General features: G+C 42.5%; 1 protein-coding gene across 1 annotated transcript; it reads left to right on the top strand.

Moving 5' to 3' along the window:
• Positions 1 to 1,095: 1,095 nt before the first annotated feature.
• On the top strand, positions 1,096 to 17,498 carry LOC109464386. Its single transcript, XM_019761334.1, has 32 exons — positions 1,096 to 1,661; positions 3,508 to 3,624; positions 4,261 to 4,362; positions 4,762 to 4,881; positions 5,712 to 5,806; positions 5,918 to 6,018; positions 6,311 to 6,594; positions 6,767 to 6,943; positions 7,336 to 7,476; positions 7,787 to 7,897; positions 8,119 to 8,235; positions 8,371 to 8,472; positions 8,768 to 8,878; positions 9,236 to 9,337; positions 9,616 to 9,735; positions 9,908 to 10,011; positions 10,231 to 10,331; positions 10,561 to 10,720; positions 11,103 to 11,229; positions 11,461 to 11,606; positions 11,955 to 12,126; positions 12,389 to 12,496; positions 12,668 to 12,793; positions 13,114 to 13,218; positions 13,415 to 13,588; positions 14,761 to 14,876; positions 15,002 to 15,060; positions 15,416 to 15,570; positions 15,906 to 16,062; positions 16,372 to 16,430; positions 16,552 to 16,660; positions 17,052 to 17,498. Exons 1-32 carry the CDS (start codon positions 1,529 to 1,531, stop codon positions 17,227 to 17,229), a joined length of 4,089 nt encoding a protein of 1,362 aa, XP_019616893.1. The 5' UTR covers positions 1,096 to 1,528; the 3' UTR covers positions 17,230 to 17,498.
• The last annotated feature ends 834 nt before the right edge of the window (positions 17,499 to 18,332 follow it).

The raw sequence follows: 18,332 nt of genomic DNA on the forward strand, positions 1-18,332 counted from the left end.
AAAGCACAGTCCGCCTTCTATTGTGGTAACAAAAGCAAAATATGGCGAGCAGATTTCACTTCTTTCGCTTTTTCTATATGCGGAGTTTAACTTTTCATATTTATATGTCCGGTGCTGCTATAGTTGGTGAGTAATATCGTGTAATATCCTCCCAGATTGCACACCTGCGACCGAGCAAGTTCTTGTAGTATGCATTATTATGTTAGGTAACAAGCGAATGTTAGTAATAAAATAACTTTTTGTTCATTCTGGACAGACCTATGCGTGTTCTTCATCGCCATGCTCACCGCTGCCTGTGCTCTGGTCTTCATTGTTTCGGTCGGCCCAGTGGTCAGGTTCAGGCTCCGTAGAAAAGCAATGACTTTGTGAGACTTTGGCTGTTCCTCGTTGAGTGACAGTTGTCAGTTCAGTCAGCACATCCATAAGATATGGTTTCAATGGACGTAGTCTGGCTTGGTTTGGTATTCAGGACAGGAATACGTTAGTGTAAAGAATGATGACACTGATGATAACGAAAAGCTTGAAAAAGGAAAGGAAAGGTCTCCCATGCTCTTATGCAGAGCGTAGGGTGGTGCCCATATCCATTTCTGTAGCCCTTGGGCGACACACAGTTGTGCAATGCACTACAGCAGGGGGCTAGTCCGCTGGTAGTGCTGTGTGTTTGACCTTCCCACACCCTTTCTCATAGATGCTGAGTGCTAAGCAGAGAAAGAAGTGTGTACCATTTTTAAAGTCTTTGGTATGACCCGGCCGGGGCCGGGTTTGAACTCACGACCTCCCGGTTACAAAGCGAGCACTCTACCAATTGAGCTATTGCACCGGTGATAAGCTTTGAAAAGCTTGACTTCAACAATAAATGTACAGCAGCTTACATCCGTCTGTCTATTTGCTGTCATGTCTTTGGAAAACATACATGTCGTCTTTGTGAGGATCCTTTCATTTTTGTGGACACTGAAACTTCAGTAGAATGAATAGCTTCGGAATATTTGGGTGAATCATGACTGATTTGTTTAGAAAGCACTTTTTTCTGATATACTAGTAGTAGTAGACCAGACTGTCCCTCCTCGATGCATGATAAGAAAATGTAACAAACTGATGAATCACTGATCTGCATTGAACCAACGCATATAGCTGTACATTACGTACGGATCTGTCGTCGATAAGTGAACCGACGATCTAATGATTAACTATCGATCTCAGATCTAACACGGGCCATGCAGATTACGTCGTTTTTTATTGATCCTTGAGTCACAGACCCGCTCGCCCTGTCTACCTACTTCAAACAAATGTGAGTGAGAGCGACAAATATGCACAAAGCAAGCACGTATGGTTGGTTAATGATTGTGAGGGATCCACCCAGGCAAGCACTAAAACTGCCTACGCCTGTACAACGAGAGGAGTGAAGCTTGCGGACTCAACCCAACTCAACTCAACTCAGATCAGCGTTGCTGCTTCGTTGTAGGATCATCCAGTCTTTGACTCTTTCCGTATATCAGAACAATATTTATCAGATCAAAAAAGTAGGTACATGACTCATAGGGGCAGTATGGCTCTACGACCCCATTGGCATTGTTCTGTAGTTTTGCTGGCGTCGATTGTTGCATTGACCATGGTGTCGTCTGCCTGTGCTGTGTCGCCGAAGGATCGGAGAGCGCCAAAGGGTGAGTTAGATATAGTAAAACGTATCTATGGACTGTTGCTGTTGTTTGTGGCACACTTTGATTAGGAATGCGATTTGTCACTTACTATCCTGGTAACCGTGCCTGCGTAGTTGTGTGCGTGAATGGGTTTTGTGATTAGGGTTAGGATACGCGTGGACTATCGAGGAGCACGGTTCTGGATAAAACACAATTGTGGCTACAACATCCGACTCGACTCACGCTAAGACAAATTAACACCAAAATCCGTGCCCCGAAAGCAGTTCTTAGACCTTTGCGTACCTTCATGTTGTTTATTTTTAACGTCAGCAAGATATGTATATTCAGGTCAATTTTTGTGATCATTACAGGTGTATGTCCTAACTGTGTTACAATTGCAAAATGTGCATATCATTCGGCTTATATCGACATGCAAGGTAGAAGCGTATATAACGATTATGACTAGACTAGATGTTACCTAACATCGTTTTGGCTGTTTTATCTTATATCAACTGAATCTCGTTTAAACGTAATATATCAATCGTCAAGTGTTCCATTACTTCTTTAAAGCGTACTTATGTCGCGATAAGTGGCCTAGTGCCTTGACCTTTTGGGCATGAGATTACATTGCGTAAAATGACTCAAGAAAGCTGATTTCTGTTGTTCTCGCCTAACGCCTATCAATACATCTTTCATATCCTATGGGTGATATTGCTTGTATCCGCAGTGTTGCTTCAATCGATTTGATGATGCCATAGATGCCATTCCTAGAAAGAGAGGCACATTTCTCAGTTTGTTGTACTGATAAATGAACGTTTATATTGAATGAAAGAAAGGACCATAGGGTCTACAAATCATAGTATTGAGTTAGAGTAAAAGGTTAGAGGCTGTCCAGTCGACTTTACCCCGCCCGTAGAGCCACACCCGGGTGGTTTTCTTAGCCGTCATGATCTGAACAAGCGAGCTTTGGAATTTGGTTTGACAACAATTCAGTTTTTCAAGGACATTAAATAATCCTTGTTTTTTTGACAAGACGTTCTTCTCGTTAGACTGTTTATAAATGTAAACTAGGTGTTGGAAGATGTACAGTGGCTTTTTACTCGTATACTTCGACATTCCGCGTTAAAACGCCACTTCATATTTAACTTTACTGAGTTAGCGGCAATTGATATTGAGTTTAGTTTAGGAACCCAATTCTTCAAGTTTTATACCAATGTAAGTATTTCAACCGATGGGGAAACAATGTTGTCAAGGGAATTCTGAGCAAAACTAATTGTCGAAATGGCGTACACCTATAACCAAACATAACAATTTCTATAGTCAAGTATTACATAGTATACAAAAAAGCCACAAATGGAACTCTTACTGCTAGGTGTGGCAGATAATGCTTTGACTCGGACGTTTTATGACATATGATTGCCACTAATAAAGCTGCAAAGAAAGACACTTTGCGATCGAGTTGTTGGTCCATAATGTGCGTATATATGACCTCGTGGGATGACAACTCACTCATAAACCGCTCATAAAGTGTACAGTAAACATCTGCCCTGCCCATAGGTGTGTCCGTGCCTTACCCACGATAGCACACCTCTCTGATAACAATGGCGGCCATTAGATCTTCAAATATTTGATTACCTCACGTTTGTTGACCTCCTTTTGTAACTGGCGACCGTTTTGATACACAAGTAGGACCAGGCAGGAACAAAATGGTGTGAAAGCTTTCTAGTGGCAAACGATAGATAACGGTACATGTATAACTGCACGGTAAGTAGGAGTAAATAGTGCCCGCTTTTAGTGTGCGTGTAAAAATTGGAAGACGGTTTAGAAAGTAGTCTTCCTTTACTCACTGTCTCACTAATTACCCCTTCAGATACCTGCAGCGCGTCTGAGTACGCATGTGCTGACGGGACATGTGTCCTAGCGGCGGCCAGGTGTAACGGCAGTGCGGAGTGCGGGGACGGTTCGGACGAGGAGGACTGCACGTACCGTACGTTCGTCAACTCAGCCTCATGCATAGACTTTCTAGTGGGCAGCTTTAGCTTTTGTTTCTACGATCGTGGCTATTGATAAGTCAACTGTGATCCTCATTCAATCATAGAGTCTAATCGTTAGAGCTAGGGAAAGGGAATACATGAAAGGGTGGATGATGAAGGGAACCTTTTTCATGTTTGGTATTTTGTACAAGTCTGTGTGGTAGAGGCCACTGCTAAAGGCGCGGTCACATTTCCCAACCCCGGGCCGGCCGGGCAGTCGTATGATATAAGTACATAAGACAGCAAAAAAAGTTTTATGAAATTAACCATGAGCACTATTTGTGTGTACTCTTAATAAAAATTGTTTATTTTTTCGTTCACGCAAACAACCCGGCCGGCTGCGACTTAGAAATGTGACCGTGTCCTAAGGACCTCCAGCTTTGCAAGAGACCTATCAATAGCATCGTAAAACGTTACTGGTGAAAGATCGAAGCAATCTTGACCTTTACTGCAAAGTAAAAATCCTATATTATACTAATAATCACCTATAAACTAATTTATTCAATTGCTAATCTGTTATCTTTTATGTTTCTGTATTTCGGCATGACCAATCGTCTTGCACTTACATTCCTTTCTTGTCCTTTCCAAAGAGTGTGAAAAAGAATTCCAATGCGGAAACGGTCTGTGTAAGCCGACCTCCTGGGTCTGTGACAGGGAAGACGACTGTGGAGACAACACCGACGAAATCAACTGTGAGTAAATTAAACAATAGTCCTGCGTGGACATCACTGATAATACATACAGTGTCAGTGTTGTCCACAATTACCAACTACGGTCCCGAAAGCTACATGAGGGTTATGCTAATTATTTACTAACATGCTCAAAGTTAGGATGGTCCTTAGACCTCAGGTAGAAAGTTTATCCTACAGTTTATAAGCATCATATCTTATCTATATCCCTCCCCTCCACCTCTATCAACGTTCATCCACTTTTTAAAAGTATAAGCCAAAAAAAGCTGGTAAGTGGATCATCATTAAAAGAGAGAGGGATCATCAGAGCATTTTAGTATCCAATGATTTAAGACTTTCAAAGGATTCGTATATTGAAACGCAATCAGACTTGTGGGTCATCGTTGATGTATCCACCTGTAGGCACCTGTTCCAGTGAGTTCCAGCGCGCATGCGGGGACGGATCCTGCTATCATGTGATTCACCGCTGTGATGGCCGTCGCGACTGTAAGGACGGGTCAGATGAGGACAGCTGCCCGCCGGGTAAGCCGCTCTGGTGTATCTTTATACTGTATCTTTAGGGCACGTCGACAGAAAACACTAAACCTGCGCGAAATCCGGAACGTAACGTGCATAACTTCTAAGCACTTAAGGTCGTGTTCAAGTATTTAAGGATGGCATCCCGCCTGTAGCAAGATAGGAACGTCAACATTCAAGATTTTAGAAACTTACGGTAGTGTTAAAGTCTGTTCTTGCTTCTTTGTCCTCAATTACATAGTTACTACATGTATATGATTGATTTATTTGAGAATCAGTTTTGCACTGGGGTAAGTTTGGAAAAGTCCACTTTTGCGTGGGATGGAAATGGACTGAAATATGGCTGTATTTGCTCCCAAGCAAATGTCGGCCTTTCTAGTGTTAAAGTCGTCTTTTAGGGGGCCTGCATGGGGGGGGGGGGTCCCGACAACGCTCTACGTTAAATTTTGAGAGCTGGCTACGTATTACGTTGAATTCAGGAAACCTCCCGATTACGCTTTACGTTAAATTCCAAGTGGCTACAACGCATTACGTAAAATAACACGGCGAATTACGCTCTACCCAGAAAGCGCCAATTACGCTCTTCGTTGAATTATAGTGGTCCGTCTACGCTCTACGTAGAATTAAAACAGCCGATTACGCTCTACGGAAAAGGGCTTGCGGGCTCCTTTTAGTAATCGCATATCTTTTGTACCAGCTACTGAGTATGTTCATCGTTTTATGTTGTGAGCAACCTAGCTAGCACCGTATAATTCAAGAATGTCGCACTGATACTCGTACACGTAATTATGTCCACCTTTATTTTGTATTCTTTCCTTGTCACCTCAAACTGATAGCCTCCGGCTGTGGGCTGAGAAACATGACTGTTACAAACGGACAGGCCAGAATAGTTGGAGGAGACACGGCAGTTCGTGGAGCCTGGCCTTGGCAGGTAAAGGAACAACTTTCCCTCTAGCTCTGCCTTGGTCCGTTTTGATTTTCAGATACTATTGAAACGTCTTGTTAATCACCTTTTGATTAATCTTATCTGTTTATGTTCTAGGTCCAGCTGAAAAGAACATACTCCAGTACGCCGTTCTGTGGCGGTACCCTGGTAGCTCCAGACTGGGTGGTGACGGCTGCGCACTGCTTGAATGAGGATCAGTAAGTATTGTGTTTTCTTAAGATCTATCTGGATCTGGCAAGATCGGCCAACTGTGATGTGTTTTCCTTCGTAAGCCAACAGGCGTGGGCAATACGAGTGTTAGCACTACTGGTCAAGTTAAGAATATTAAAAAGATTATAAAGTTTTATGTACTTTTTACATTGACAGTGGAGATGACGAAAGCAGAATTAACTGTCTTACAGATGGCACATCTGGTAACGAATATTCATCAACAACTTATCCAGCTTACATCTTAAAAACGAACACATTTGACACATATACTTTTTTCAGACCAAATGAGTGGCCAACAATCGAAATCCTCATCGGTAAGCACCATCTGCGGCATCCCGGAGCCACGGACCCGGAGGCGATAGTGTCATCTGTACAGAAAGTGTACCTCCATGAGATGTACGACGACTTCACGTCTGACAACGACATAGCCCTTGTACGGCTGAACACGAGCATCGACCAGACGACCAACTTCATCAACTATGCATGTCTCGAGAACAACGAGACGGCGAGATTCGACGAGAACTCGTACTGTTTCACAACAGGCTGGGGCGACACTGTCTCTGGTAGGTTCTGATACTAGATTTGATAATGATATCTATCTTTTGCATTTTTTCTGTCTCTGAATTTCTCGGGTGTTCTCCACAATGCTCAGTATCCTTGCTTATGCATCTTTAGTTGGCTTATCCCGTTTTACGATATTGCAAACACACTCCGATGTTTTCTGTCGCCGTTCAGGAGGTACACAGCCGGACCTTCTACAGGAGCTGAAGGTGGCTATAATCCCGACAGCCGTGTGTAACAGGACCATCTCCAACCAGGGCGGGATGACAGACAACATGTTCTGTGCCGGCTACTGGGAGGGCGGCGGAGACTCATGTCAGGGGGACTCAGGCGGTCCTGTCGTCTGTGCAGGTAATGAAGAGTAGCTTTGGGGCTTGTACATGTATAAAATAACGCAAGGTCATCACAATCTGGCACACTTAACTTAATACTTGAAGCATACATGAATCTAGACCTTCAATACAACTTGCCATGTAATCTATATCATTATCAGGTCTATATCGGGACCTTAGTGTCAATTGGTTTCTTAAATGTGGTCTTAGATTTTCTCGTGCAGACTCATTGCGACGCCTGGTAGTAGCAATTAATTAACGGCATGCTTCCTTTAAAGCTAAGAGCCACTAAACTACGACCTTTCAATGACATATCCTCTGAAAGGGACTTTTTTCATGTAAGAAAAGTGTTTTACCGATGCATCTTGATGAAGTCATGACTTAATGGCCTTACAATTTCATAAAATGCAGGTGACGACGGCCGCTGGTATCTTATGGGCATCACCAGTTGGGGATACGGATGTGCCAACAGGTACCAACCAGGGGTGTACGCCAAAGTCTCTAACTACATCGACTGGCTGGACAATAAACTTCTCACAGGTGGACAAGTTGGTAAGTTACGGGCAATTCATCATATTTGTGTCTGCCTCAAACCTACGCGTGTGTCCGTTAAATAGGTAAGCTGCTTTTCTTTAAAATATTTAGTGTATATTGCTACCCAACCAATACCCTATTACCCTCTTATCTAAAATAAAAGTGCAGTTCCTGAAATCAACTATTAGTATTGGTGCTGAAATAATGAAAACGTATTTTCTGTTGTTGTTGTGAATGTCAATAGACCATAATTTGAATTGTTAACAGACTGAGTTGGACACATCGAGCAAACTGAAGAAGACATTATTCTATTTGCCACCTGATATAGCTTGTTCGGGGAACACCACAGTCACCTGCGGAGACGGCAGCTGCTTCCCTGCAGACTACAGGTGTGACGGCTACGAGGACTGCGAAGATGGAGCGGACGAGCTCGGTTGCCGTGAGTAACAAACCGTATCCATTTATTCACCTGGAATTTAGTGAAAAACACATCGATTGAAAATCGTACGTCAAAAATGAAGAGTTCTCAGAATCAGCCTTCTGATGTGCTGAAGGACTCGATCCACAAATTTTGTTTAGCCACCATGCAAGATAGTCAACATGTGAAGCTTGAATTAACTATTTCACTGCAAAAATCCCTATATCTTCATTCTACTACAGCACCGTTGGGACCACCTTGTGCCCTGTACTGTAACAACAACACCCAGTGCATCCCTGACCAGTGGGTCTGTGATTATTGGGCAGACTGTGAAGACCTTGCAGATGAGCAGGGTTGTGGTACGTTTCACTACACACTAATAGACCATGTGAAAATCTAGACACCAACGGAATTAGGCCTTGTAACAAATCGTTACATTGTACTGCAATCATGACAATGTGATTTGAAAGACTACTTCCCCCTCGTCCTTTCAGATTGCAACGATACCTTCACATGCGACAACGGCATCTGTGTTCTCCCGGAGTACCGGTGTGACGGAACCGACCACTGTGGAGACGGAAGTGACGAAAGTTACTGTGAGTTGGAAACAAGTGTTTTACAATCGAAACCTGATCATGTCACATTTGCTTACTAGATAACCTGTGCAGGGAGAGAACAAGAATAGTTGGTTTATTCAAATGCACAAAACAACATATTTTGCCCATTCAAATAGCGACGGAAAGGATAACTACATTTGCAATACATGTTGTTCCTAACATACTTTGAAGCATAATTCATATCAAGCCATCCTGACGCGTTTGCACTGAAATGAGCAGATGTCTTTCTATGTGAGCATACGGTAACGCACGGTATCTTGTTCTGTTTTGTTAGGCCCCTGTGCCCCTGGTTTCTACAGTTGTGACAGATGTATTCCATCTTGGTGGGTGTGCGACGGCGACGACGACTGCGCAGACGCCAGTGACGAGGCCAACTGTACCTATAGTAAGTAACGTTAAAGAATAAATTGTGTACACTGTAATTCTACATTACAGAGAAATAGTAATGTTTGCTGTGGCGGAACGATGTGGATTCCCATACTACGTTCCGTGGTGATATATGACGGCTGACTGAGTCGAATTATATATTTAAGAATGTGAATCTATGCCATCTATGACAACTTTGGGATTCAGAGAGGGCCATAGCAATGCCAACGACGTTGCTGTAAATCGATAACCAGATTCTACATGGACGTCCTAAAGAGTAATGATGTAACTACCGATACAAACGCCCAGCCCAGGTACACGGTTTCTCATTTGCTGTTATGTGATTTGAAACTGCAATCACAATACTTTCTTTCAGCATGCAATAATGAGTTCCAATGCGGAAACGGCCTGTGTAAGCCGAACTCCTGGGTCTGTGATGGGGAGGACGACTGTGGAGACAACAGTGACGAAATCAACTGTAAGACCTTGAATACCCAGTCTTAGATGTTGCTTTTAGAGTCTTCTTTAAGAATCTTCCACGATTTTTTATCCGCTTAATACATGTATGGATTTTTTCTTTCAAAATAATGAAAATACTAATTTAAGCTATCGTAGCGTCTCCTGGACCATACACTGTGTCGTTTTCAATCAGTGTTAAACAATGACCTATTCCAACATTTGATGAATATTGTTTACATAATGTTTGTGCTTTTATCGTCTACGACTATTCTCATTCTCGGGAATTCCCGGAAACAGGTACCTGTTCAGGTGAGTTCCAGCACACCTGTGGGGACGGGAGCTGCTATCACGTGATCCACAGATGTGACGGTCGCCAGGACTGCGCAGACTCGTCAGACGAGCTTTCGTGTGAAACAGGTTAGTTGCGTCATTCACTTAGTAAACAGCCGTTTGATCCTCTTACACGTGTCCATAATGGATTTCGCAGTTTCGCACTGGAGTTATTTCATTACAATAAGCAGGTATCAAATCACCGCCTTCCCAAACTCCTCGACTGAAACTGCATTATATCTATACGTTTATGCCTTAGGCCCCACCACGTGTGGACTCAGGAACATGACGATTGTAGAGCCCGACGAACGGGAGAGGATCGTCGGCGGGGACGCCTCGGACCGCGGAGCCTGGCCTTGGCAGGTAGTTATATAGACAAATATGCTGGTCACAATATCTATGATTCGTTAATTTTTTTAGATAATAACTTAACAGCTGATATCTAATTACATTCACATAGATCGCATTGGACAGAAAGCACATACTGTGCTTATCCCCGAAAGGCCATAAGAATAGTTCATTGACAAACATGCATTCACCATATTGGTCTAACATGTATCCTGCCCCGCCTTCCTACATCAGGTCCAACTGAAGAGGTTATACAGCAGCAGGCCATTCTGTGGCGGGACCCTGGTGGCCCCAGACTGGGTGGTCACGGCTGCGCACTGTCTGGATGACGACACGTGAGTTTTTGCTTCAGTTACCAACAGTCATGTGCTGACATACAATTACAGTCATACCATAGTAATTGCTTGTATGCTAGCAAGTAGAAACATATATTAGTTATGATATTGCCAACCAGGGCATACTTCCAGCCCGGTTGAAACATTTCAGTACGTTTTTGGCCTGCTATAGTCTAATTCAACGGTACAGAAAATATGTATTTTGTTTTCAATGTTGGTGATCACGAAGGCCTGCGCTCTGGCAGTCACTACAAGTGTTGATTGGGAAACACGCAATCACCCACTACCCATGGGACAACGATACAGCACAAGCCGTGGTGTCAGGTGTCAGGAAAGTTTACCTGCACGAAGGATACAACTCTACCACTCACGACAACGACATCGCTCTGGTGGGCAGCTATTTTTCAATTAGCAGAGACACCTATAACCTTCCTGTTGATTTCTCTTGCAGAATAAGTGGGGCAGAGTCGAGTGTGTTATGTCTTATTCACATCAAATAAACGTAGAGGGAATGGGCCAGTTGTGACATTCGCCTAGCTACATGTTCATTATGTTCTTCTTGTAGACAAGGTTTGCATACTTCGCTTTACATTCCCGAAATATCTTCCAATTGAAACATATACGGTACATGCATATGTATGGTTGCTGCATGAATCTATATAACGTTACTATTAGAATATCATAACATTATATCAACTTCAGTTTTAAAAGGAACTTAACACTGAATAGAGTAAGTCTTTCTTTTCTCCACTGCTTTTGTCGACCACACAGGTGAAGCTGGACGCGTATGTTAACGTCACGAGTAACATAGTCAACTACGCATGCCTGCCGGACAACGCGACTCTTCTGAACGAGAACTCTTACTGCTTCACTTCCGGCTGGGGACGGCTCCAATCAGGTGAGGGCGAGAAGCAGGAAAACACATGTTTCTACCAGGGACCAAATTCTGTTTCCTATTCTAGCTAAACGAAGATGTAAAGCTATTAAATGCTGGGAAACATCAATACATGGTTGAGCACTAGGCAGCAAATTCAGCTAACGTTGTGCTCCATACATTATAAAACACATTAAAACATCAAAGTAGCCATAAATACAAACAAGACAGATGAATTGTCTTGTTCTGTTTCAGGTGGGGATCGCCCTTACATTCTACAGGACCTAAAGATTGCCGTCATTTCGAATGATGTCTGCAACAAGCCCTTCTCCTATGATGGCTTGGTGACAGACAACATGCTGTGTGCAGGGTACTGGGAGGGCGGCGGAGACTCATGTCAGGTACTGCCTATAAAAAACAACTTACATAAAGCACTGTCATGTCGTACATTACAAAGTAACATAACTGTTGATTTCCCTAGGGTAGAGGTGCTGTGATGAAACTATGAATGAGTACCTTGTTTGGTTTAATTTAGTTTCTGTATTCTTTAGTTCAGCGTCTTGTGTCATTAGCTGGATCTCCATCTACCTTCTGCAATAGTCACTCCCTTGTCAATTGACCACCAAGTTTGTTGTCTCTGTACATGTAGCCTTTGAGATTGTGTGTATATCTGAAAACAGATGGAGTTAGGATTATTATGCTACTTTAATTTCGTTTGACATGATACTGAGCCCAATTTTCATATGTAGGGAGATTCCGGGGGACCAGTGATGTGCGCGGGGGATGACGGGAGATGGGATCTGGTCGGCATCACCAGTTGGGGTTACGGCTGTGCTCGTCCCTACAAACCCGGCATCTACACACGGGTCAGCCGGTACCTGGACTGGATCAGGCACAGGATGGATCAGGGAGGTTCAGTCGGTAAGTCGGAGAAATGTTAAGCCACGGTCACATACATCGTACGCGCACCTATAAGATGGATGGTGTTAGGTGACGATCCTCCCGTGCGTCGTAGATATCAGAGGAAACGGGTGCGATAGCTTGAAAATTAAACCATTGCACCCTGAAAGCAATGCTATATACTACCGACTACTGTTCTTGAACTTGCTTACAAATACTATGTAGAATGTCCAGCGTTTTAGATGGGTTCTTTAAAATGTATTCTCAATATCTTGCCACATAGACTGTAAGAATGGTACACTACAATGCTCAGACGGCACCTGCTTCCCTGACTCCTACCGCTGCGATGGGTACGAAGACTGTTCGGCTGGAGAGGACGAACGAGCTTGTCGTAAGTTTGCGGCTTTAGGTCTTTTACACTTTACTATTGTGCACTAGCTTAGCGATCATTAAACAATATGACAAGAAAAATATTTAAGAAATGTATTTTTCCTGCTTACGATATTCTGCTAAGAAGAAATTATGACGAATAACAATACCTTTATCACTTTATCCTCTGCAGCCACGTTTCCGCCGACATGTGTGTACTACTGCACGAACCGACTTAACCTGACGCAATGTATCCCAGACAGCTGGATCTGTGACTACTACGTGGACTGCACGGATGGTTCGGATGAAGAAACTTGCAGTAAGGACATGATCGCATTTAATTGCACCCAACCTTGTAGAGGATGGAAGAATCGTTTAGTTTAGTACTTCATTGTGCTATGATTCGTATCTTACACTATAAAATTTCTATCATGCTACAAAACTGACAAGCAAGACTATACATGTATAAGCTTTTTATGGAATAACAGAATAATAGATATTACAACAACACTTTCCAGTCAACCTATGGAAATAAAATCGTCTTTTTCCGATCCAGAAAATATGTACATGAAGGCCGATGTGACGTATATTCCCCAAAAAGATGACATAACCTGATGACGATTTCTCTATTTCTTACAGATTGTACCGATGGCAACTTCAAGTGCAGCAACGGTGCATGCGTCCTGCAAAGATTCGTGTGTAACGGTCGAGACGACTGCCTGGATGGAAGTGACGAGTTGAACTGTAAGTTTTCCCTATGTACCTGCGTCAACAATTCTATTCATAACGTCCACATCATCAACATATTTTAGTTCAGAAGTATTCCTCCATCTAAAATGAACTATCATGGGAAGTAATGATATCGCACGTGAAACATTTTTTTTACTTACACAATTTCTCTTGGAAAAAGATTATCATTGTCCGTTTGCTGTGTATACAGGTTACTCCACAACAGTTTCAATGGCCAACTCGTCTGCAGCCAGCACGCATATGGATATGTCGACTGAGACGGCAACTACCATAGCAATGACAGGCGAAACGACAAAAGAAGCATCTGTGCCCATGACAACCGGGAAAGTTGTCTCCACAAACAAACCACCTGCATCAACTAAAGGTTAAGAATGAAAGTTTACATGCACATCATTATCGTTTTCACTAACCTAATCAGGTCACATATACCAGACGTATACCCAGAAATGATTGCGTCTAATGAGATTTCCAATGCAACATCCCCAAACCTGCATATATACACTGTGCAAACCTGGGTTTGGGTTTGCTGCAATAGAGATCTAGTAAAAATACTATTTTAAGTCACTGTATGGATGTAGTGGGATCTCCATGGTCACTGTATGGATGTAGTGAGATCTTCATGATCAAAGACCACACGCACATACCTGGGTTTTCTTTCACCTACACAGTTGTAATTGTAAGTAATTACCTCCATGAAAAATGGAGGTATTGTTTTTGGCGTGTCTGTCTGTATGTCTGTCTGTCTGTCTGTCTGTCTGTGTGTCTGTGTGTCTGTCTGTCTGTGTTTCCGCAACTTTGTAGTCAGCATAACTTCAGAACGCCTTTATGGATTGCGATGATATTTGGTATGATGGTAAGTCTTGGAAAGACAAAGGTCAAGGTCAAGTATGGGCCTCCTGGTGGATGACCTTGGTACTGCAGCAGAACTTCCGGTTTTTGTATCTTTTGTCCTGAACAAGCTATGGTCTTGACTTTTTGGTGACAGATAGCTAATCTTGTCAGGAATAAGTGGCGTAAGTTTGATCCCCCTAGCAGCTTGTTCTGGAACTGCAGGTTAGTTTCTGGTAAAAACTTTCAAAGCCAATAAGTCCAGATTGGAACAACATATTTTCATCATTTTTGGTGTGTAGGTAGCTGAGAGAGAGATGTACATGATTAAATGCAAATTATGCAAATGAGGACTTAATTTGCATAATTAATGAGGAAATTCTATGATTACAGTGTTTCATATAATTGTACTGCTATACATGTAATATATTCAATCTGTGGCAGGTGGAACATGAACAGATACCAATTATGCAAATGATGACCTAATTTGCATAATTAATGTGAAAATTCTGTGAATCCTTATTGGTGAATGATGGGAATTTTATACCTCGTAACATGTGTAAGTTACTTAAAGGTTTGCGTCGCTATGCACATATTATGTTAATGTAGAGGTTATTTGCATAATTAATGAGGACAAAGCAAGCCCATATTTCATGGAGGTATGAGATCTCGGAACTCTTGTTGTACATGTGTTGTGCATTCCTCCAGCTCCCATGACGGTAGTTGAGCTGGCTGTGACCCTCGTTAGTGAAACCTTCACGACGGACCTGCAGGACAGCAGCACTCAAGCGTTCCAGACACTGGCACAACAAGTCATCACAACCGTGAGCAAGTTCACTATGGCATACACCCCACCATTTCAGACTATTTCTTCAATGTGACAATCTATAAATAAGCTATATATAGTTGTTATTTAATACAAAAGGTGAGATGATACTTCTTTTTTCAGATGAACACTGTGTACCAAGAGTACCCTGGCTACGAAGGTGTTACGGTCCAAGGCTTTAGGTAAGATTGCCAGAAAAGAAGCTATGCACACCTTTCATCAACATGCCTTAAACATATGAGCACACCCCCCCCCCCCAGCTTGGGCTAAGGTATCTGTTGAGGTATGTCTGTGGTGGTAGAGACAAAAAAAACGGACCATATATAAAAAGCAAACGATCTTCCACCATCAACCTCTGCTTGGAGAGTAATCGAGGATTGGTAAAATTTATTGATAACTATCGGTGGTGAGGTAATAGACATACATTTGTGGCTGTGGTTGAACATTTGACTGAAACATTTTTTTATTCTTCAAATAGTCATTGTAGGACGTCGTAGGGTACAATGTAACTACTCGTAAACTCACTTCTGATCACAGGTCAGGAAGTGTGATTGCCGATGTAAACGTGCTCATCGATGGTCAGGAGGCAGAAACGCCACTAGCGGTCGCCAGCGTACTGCAGTCAGCTGTGACCAGTGGTGAGGGCATGGTGGGCGACTTGGAAGTCGGTGGAGTTGCCTTCAAAGAAAATGGTAAGTTATATTTGAAGTACGGGTGCGGAAGTATTGTTTTGGTAGCTGAGATGTGGGATTGTGTCTATGCCCTGAGTAAAGGTTGACAGCACGTGGGTGGAAGAACGGTAACAGAATCTGGCTGGGAGCTAGCTGGCAAAGTGGACTCCAGGAAGCAAAGCCGAGGATTGAATGCTTCTATTCCTGGAAGTCTGAAATCTCCGATGTCTTGTTATTGATGAGCTTCTTTGAGCGTAACCTATCTACAAAATTAAAGACGGTCATTTCAAGGAAGTGATGAGAATGAAACAGGACTTCTTATTATTTCCCTCTATTTCATCCTTGACATTTGACAGGTGTAGCTGTGGATGTGGTGGTGTGCAGCGCTAGTTGTCATGACAACATGACGTGTGTGTCCAGTGGAGGAGAGTGTCGGTCCTTCTGTACGTCCAACACGGAGTACTGTCTGAACGGGGCGACTTGTGAGGACCGGAACCCCGTCCTGGGGTGCAAGTAAGGATTAAATATCACATGAAATATTGTGATAAACAAAGAAGAAGTTTGTTATTTGATCGATTTTCTGGTGTGAAGTTTGGCATATGCGCAGATCCACATCAATTCTACTTTGAAATAGCACCAGGTATATAGATATGCTAAAACAACTTCAGGCTCCATGATCTTGTTTATGCACGCATACCAAATCTGTCACTTAGAATGAACATTTGATATGACTTTACATTGGGATGTTATCCTTTGAAAAATGTAAACACCATGTAGACAGTTGGTAAAGGTCACTGACTTGTGAACACCATTTCCCCTCAGATGCCCATCGGATGTAGTTACATTATACCAGTACTCAGGACCACGCTGCCAGAATGAAGGTGATCAAGCTAAGTGATTATGAGTTTCATTCGTTCGATCATAATCGAATTTATTTACTTCCTTCATCACAGAAAACAATCTGTTGCCACAGTTGAAAGGTTTTCATCTTCTCAATTCCAGAGCTAAGTGTGTTCTTCATCGCCATGCTGGCTGTTGCCTGTGCTCTGGTCTTCATTGTTGCAGTCGGTCTTGTGGTTCGGTGTTGGCCCCGTAGCAAACCAAAATCTTCGTGAGTCTGACTCCTAAATCTCCTCTATATCTGATGCTCGAGTCATAAAGTGTAAGTGCTCTTAAGACGAATCCTGCACTCGGAAAAATGATGTCACGACTGTCATCTACTTGATTCTATTAATATTTTTTATGAAAAAACTCAATCTGAAATTGAAGGGCAGATAAAGCATTTGGTGGCAACTAGCACGTCTCAAAAACTAAAGCCACGATGCCTTGCCATGTCTGACTCAGTATCCTCTCGGTTACGCCCCAAATTCATTTAAGCGTAACATATAGGGATGAAAAGACGTAAAGAGCAATTAATTTCTAAGACAAACATAGTTATCTGGGTTAGTACATTTGTAATCTTCAAAGCTGTATAACAAGTCCTTTCTATCTCTACTTTTTAGCAATGACGATGCACAGGCGGTGTTGGAGAGTGCACATGCAGAATCTAAACAGAACGGTGTCCCCATGGAAGACAAGGGAATAGACAACGTCGCCGCCAATCTTCAAGAGAATGGGAAGGTAGCGCCAGGCTCTGAGAAAGCCCTTGGCCAGCAATATGAGGAGGATTCTTGGTTATAACTGTTACATGTCCATCCTTGGTCTTTCCGTACTACTAGTATTACAAATGTAAAACAATTATTTGCACTAAACTGTCCAATTTGGTTAAACTGATTCAATATTCTTTATTCAGAAACAGGACTCAAATGTGGTATACCTTAGCAAAAGTATCATATTCTACATTGATAAAATGCAATCTTTATTCTAGAATTCCTGTATGCCAGCCGATTTAATAGAAAAGTGTATGTTATTCTGCATGTGAATAAAACAATAATCAAAACAAAAGTGCTTCAGGGTTTTTCTTGTGTTACAGACATGCATTAGAATTAAATTAGGCTATCTTTAGAGCACCTGTCAAGTTAACAAATCTTCTCTCTACAACCGTGCATGTATGGGTGTATACTTTGGTGTACGTATAAAAACCAATGGCAAGAACAAACTCATTAACATTCCATAGCATCTTAAGTCAAGAATGTTGAGAATAGCATGTTTGCTATAGCTATGATGTCTTTCTGAGCAAAACATATTGGCCAGTTTGGCCAATTATTATATCTGTGCTGCTGTAGTAAAGGAGCCTGCCCGTGGATTCTGTAAAACCTTTGGAAACATCTTCCATAGACTGGTACCTCAGGTTTCACCATCATCACTTCCTTCATTCCTGTCTTCACCTTCACCTTAATTGTCAGTACTCTCTTGGCCTGATAAATTGTCCTCACTGCCACTGTTGTTGTCTGACAGCCACTTTAATTTGAATCTGAGAAAGAGTTGTCACTCTCTTCTCCGCACATGTCGTCAGAACTTCCATACATGTTGATAGGATCTTTCTGTGTCCTCGTATGAACTTCCGTCGACTCCGAGACAAGTCGGGATCATCCTTGACACCAGGCATTCCTATCTAGGCCTGACCCCTCCTATCTGCTAACCACCGTGACATGATGGGAGGAACCATTTTGTCTTTGCTGTCTTGCTTCAACCAAGAGTCATTCCATTTCCGGTACTCATAGAGGTCAATCTTCTGAGGAAACCACTCCCCCGGTGACCTCAAATTCCAATCGCTGCATCCAATGATCAAACGTTTCAAGACTTTTTTTTTTCAAACATAAACTTTATAACATCCTAAATAT

Source organism: Branchiostoma belcheri, unplaced genomic scaffold (genome assembly GCF_001625305.1).
Source record: "Branchiostoma belcheri isolate BF01 breed outbred unplaced genomic scaffold, Haploidv18h27 scaffold138, whole genome shotgun sequence".
NCBI classification, from domain to species: domain Eukaryota; kingdom Metazoa; phylum Chordata; class Leptocardii; order Amphioxiformes; family Branchiostomatidae; genus Branchiostoma; species Branchiostoma belcheri.

Bases quoted from the DNA above. Each gene is read 5' to 3' on its own strand.
- LOC109464386 (XM_019761334.1), top strand. From the start codon at position 1,529: ATGACTCATAGGGGCAGTATGGCTCTACGACCCCATTGGCATTGTTCT. The intron at 5,807-5,917 runs GTAAAGGAACAA...TTTATGTTCTAG, and splicing joins GTGGAGCCTGGCCTTGGCAG to GTCCAGCTGAAAAGAACATA. The intron at 7,477-7,786 runs GTAAGTTACGGG...CACCTGATATAG, and splicing joins TCTCACAGGTGGACAAGTTG to CTTGTTCGGGGAACACCACA.